This window comes from Tarenaya hassleriana, unplaced genomic scaffold (assembly GCF_000463585.1).
Source record: "Tarenaya hassleriana unplaced genomic scaffold, ASM46358v1 Cleome13, whole genome shotgun sequence".
Taxonomy (NCBI): Eukaryota; Viridiplantae; Streptophyta; class Magnoliopsida; order Brassicales; family Cleomaceae; genus Tarenaya; species Tarenaya hassleriana.
In genome coordinates this window covers 1,870,846-1,875,251 of record NW_010963495.1, presented here as the reverse complement: position 1 = coordinate 1,875,251, position 4,406 = coordinate 1,870,846, and the positions used below count along the sequence as shown (strand labels likewise).

Genomic DNA, 4,406 nt, shown 5'->3' with positions numbered 1-4,406 from the left:
AGCGGGCCCCGGAATCCGGCGAATTCCGCGTCCCAAGGTGGCAAGTTGACAAGTTGTGGAATATGTTATTCCCGGTCCGCCGGACCAATTCCTGGTCCGCCGGACCGGGGTCAGTTTATTTTTTTTCGAAAACTTCTTCCAGTCCGCGCTTTCCAGTCCCCACTCCGGCTGAGCGGTTGGTCCGCCGCGGACCAACCCTGTATTATTTTTTTTTCTTTTCTTTTCTTTTCCTTTTCTTCATTCTTTCTCGGTCCTTCCCGCACGTGACGATCCTCGTGCCTCTCCCCGATATTGTATCATCACTTTTGGTGATTTCGTGATATCTCTATTTAATTATTCATTTTTAATAATTAAATATTCCAATCGGGTTTCGGGGTATTACACACCGACTACTTGATCAGGAATATCGACACCATGTTCCACGCCAGAATTTCGAACCTCCGAATGTCCTTTCCAGATTTTGCAGGGAAAAGGGTTTAATATTGGTTTTTGGCATTTCATCGATATGATCTGTTGACAACCTAATTGTTGTAGGTCTCTTACTATCATATTGCAAGAACTATTATGTAATACACTTGATTTAATATACATCATTTATTAAAAAAAACATTTAGAATGGACCGAAACAAAGATGGATTAATACTCCCAAACAAAGTAATATATGAATTGCGCCATGGAAGATCCATGGTTATTTATGTGGAAACATTCTCGGCACGAGTCCATCTTTTGGATCAACCCTAGAGCTGAGACAAGACCTGAACCATCTCGGCTCGTGGTCTGCACCGTGCGACCAGCGGCTCGGCCTTGACCATAGCCACATTGAACACCGGCCTCATGTCCACGGCCTGGCCTATCTTCTCCCACTCGAAGCACTGAACCATGGCTCCAACCGTGAGGGCAACCGTCCTCATCCCCATCCCAGCTCCTGGGCACGCCCTCCTCCCGACCCCGAACGGCAAGAACCGGAACCCATCTCTATCCCCGACAAAACCCTCGAATCTCTCGGGCTTGAACGCCTCTGCTTCATCCCAAAGTTTCCCATCCCTATGGACCGCCCACGCATTCACCAGAACCATAGTGTTGGCCGGAATCTCGTAGCCGTCGAGGCTGAATTTTTTGGAGGTATAGTGCGGAAGCAAGAGTGGAGCTGCAGGGTATAGTCTAAGGGTTTCGTAGATAACGCAACGAAGGTAAGGCAGGTTCTGGAGATCCGAGTCTCGGATTAAGCGGTCGTGTTTAACGTTTGCTTCGATCTCGGCTCTTAGCTTCTCGAGCTTATCGGGGTGGTTCAGAAGAACAAACATTGCCCATTCCATCGTCCCTGGCGAGGTATCCGTCCCCGCATTGAACATTAGCTTCAACATTGAAACTCAACATCAGTCACAAACGGGTATTTGCTTAACGCCGGCAGAACCAAACAAGAGTCTCACATTTGTTATGTCCTTACTGTAACGACCCGATGCCGCACGAATTGTCGAAACTGCCCTCACACAGCAACCCGAGACCTTTCAGCGTGTTTTGTCCTCACTCGCACGTATACCGAGACACTTCCCAGTAGGTCACCCATCCTGAGATTGCTCCAGAGCCAGCACGCTTAACTTTGGAGTTCTCTCGGGATAGTCAACCAAAAAGGTAGGTGCACCTTGTTGCTATGAGTAGCTCAACTAATTCTTTTATGTTATCTTAGACTGTATAGTCCTATACCTATATAGCCCTCGGATCTCTCTCATTCCGGTGTGTTCGATTCATCCCTGTACCCCCTACCCAGAAGCTCGTCAGGAGCCGCCCCTTGTCCGTGCCTCTGCACCGGCGATCACTCCCCGCCCTCCTACGGTACTCTGGGTTGTCACAGGCCCACCAGCTTCCGCCTGGTTCGTCCTCGAACCACACCGTACTGGGAGAGTACCGGCTCTGATACCATCTGTAACGACCCGATGCCGCACGAATTGTCGAAACTGCCCTCACACAGCAACCCGAGACCTTTCAGCGTGTTTTGTCCTCACTCGCACGCATACCGAGACACTTCCCAGTAGGTCACCCATCCTGAGATTGCTCCAGAGCCAGCACGCTTAACTTTGGAGTTCTCTCGGGATAGTCAACCAAAAAGGTAGGTGCACCTTGTTGCTATGAGTAGCTCAACTAATTCTTTTATGTTATCTTAGACTGTATAGTCTCATACCTATATAGCCCTCGGATCTCTCTCATTCCGGTGTGTTCGATTCATCCCTGTACCCCTACCCAGAAGCTCGTCAGGAGCCGCCCCTTGTCCGTGCCTCTGCACCGGCGATCACTCCCCGTCCTCCTACGGTACTCTGGATTGTCACACTTACCACAATGATCCCTTTGATGACATCGTCTGGATAAAGCTCGGGATCTGATTCTTGAAGGGACAAGAACTTCTCCACCACCGATGACGCAATCTCCGTCTGGTCGTTTGATCTGTTTCTCTCACTACGAACTTCGTCAACGAGATTCTGCAGATACTCATCTCTCATCCTCTGCATCTGAATCGCTCTCCTCTCGATGCCCTTGTACCCAATCCACCTCAAGACCGGAAGAAAATCGCAATGGTTCATCGACATGCTGGAGAAAAATCTCGCCTTGAAATCGTCCAATAACCTCGTTTCTGATTCTGGGTCGACCTCCGATTTCTTCAGTTCGACCCCTCGCTTCCCAGCTACGATCCTCAGCATCATATGAACAGTCAAAAGCGTGAACAGATGCTTCAAATCCACTTTCCGAGAACCATCACCATCACCATCACTGCTACATAATCTGAAGAGCTTCGAGCACAGATTCGAGACTTCTTCGTTCTGTACGAAAGCGTTCTTCTGGAGACTGGCGGAGGAAAAAGCTTCGAGGGTCGAGAGACGGCGGAGATTCCGCCATAGATCTCCGTACGGAGCGAAACCGAAGTTCTTGTACCCGCTGAAGTGGTCGGAAGTGATGGTTCTGGGTCTGTTCGCGACGGTTATGTCGTGGTCGGTGAAGCACTCTTCAATGGCTTCCGGGGGAGGGAGAACCAAAACGGGACGGCATCCGAACTTCAGGAAGAGGAACGGGCCGTAGTTGAGGGATAGGTCGTGCAGAGCTTGCGGTAAGGGCTTGTTCTGGATGAGGTGGAGATGGCCGGTGATCGGAAGAGGGATCGGACCTGGGGGTACTTTACGATTTGGCCACGCTAGGGTTTTGGTGACGAAGAAAGCTGTCGTGATGACGAAGACGGCGAGGAAGACGAACCAGAGATTCTCCATTTTTTTTTTCTAAAACATCATCGAGGAATACCATGTCATGACAGGACAAAAGTATATAGATTTGTTATGATTGTTGATAAGATACTGTTTTTTTCCTGCAATCGAATTTCACGTTTCATTGTTTTAGCTCATTATTTATTACTCTCTCCGTGTTTTTTTAACACGTATAATAACAAAAAAGTACAATTTTAAAAAATATATAAACTTTTCAAAAAATTTAAAAAATCTTAATTCTGCTTTATTAAATAAAATCTGAACTTATTTTTTTTATGTTAGAAAAAAATTTAAACTTTATAAAATTTGTCATTTTTAAATCTAATTATATCATTTATGATTTGATTAATCCATAAAAATCGGTATGCATATCATTATTTATGATAGTGTAGATAATAGCTTGTACCATTTGATCAAATTTAGGATAAAACCTATAAATATTTTTTAATTTATAAAATGGCAGAAAATAAATTTCTAAATTTTTGGTCTAACAAATTTATTTTCTAACTTGTAAAATAAGTCATTATAATTCTCAAAATTATAAAATATATCATTATAATTCTTAAACTTGTTTTTGAATAAAAAATTGTCAATGTTTCTTTTGATACTAATTAACAATTTTAAAAATTATAATAATACCAATTAACAAGTTTAGAAATTATAATAACATATTTTATAAGTTTAAGAATAAATTTGTCACACAAAAAGTTTAGAAATTTGTTTTCCACCGTTTTATAAGTTTAGGAATATTTATTGATTTTATCCAATTATAAATTGATACATATTATATCAAAATACTACATCATCAATTCACCTAAGAAAGATAATATTTATAAAATATAGATTTTATTTATTAAAAATAGAATTTAGATTTTTTTTATAAAACAATTAAAAATTTTGAATATTTTTAGAGATTTTTTCTAACAAAAATAATATTTTATCTAAAATACTTTTTTTAATATGTAACTAATTATTATTTTAAAATATACAGAATATTTTATTATTATTTATATAATTATTTATTTTTAAATAATTAAATATTCAAGTCGGGTTTCGGGGTATTACAAATCCTCCACCCTTAAAATGAATTCGTCCTCGAATTCCAGAACCGCAGAATCTCATCACCAAAAACACATTCCATAACGTCACGTCATCTGG

General features: G+C 42.1%; 1 protein-coding gene across 1 annotated transcript; it reads right to left on the bottom strand.

Annotated features, from left to right (window-relative positions):
- Positions 1-309: 309 nt before the first annotated feature.
- LOC104807540 (cytochrome P450 81E8-like) lies at positions 310-3,299 on the bottom strand. The gene is made up of 2 exons (XM_010532863.1): positions 2,331-3,299; positions 310-1,355 (listed from the first exon to the last, which is right to left on the bottom strand). Exons 1-2 carry the CDS (start codon positions 3,252-3,254, stop codon positions 738-740), a joined length of 1,542 nt encoding a protein of 513 aa, XP_010531165.1. The 5' UTR covers positions 3,255-3,299; the 3' UTR covers positions 310-737.
- Between the last annotated feature and the right edge of the window lie 1,107 nt (positions 3,300-4,406).

Bases quoted from the DNA above. Each gene is read 5' to 3' on its own strand.
- LOC104807540 (XM_010532863.1), bottom strand. From the start codon at position 3,254: ATGGAGAATCTCTGGTTCGTCTTCCTCGCCGTCTTCGTCATCACGACA. The intron at 1,356-2,330 runs GTAAGTGTGACA...TCAATGTTGAAG, and splicing joins TCATCAAAGGGATCATTGTG to CTAATGTTCAATGCGGGGAC.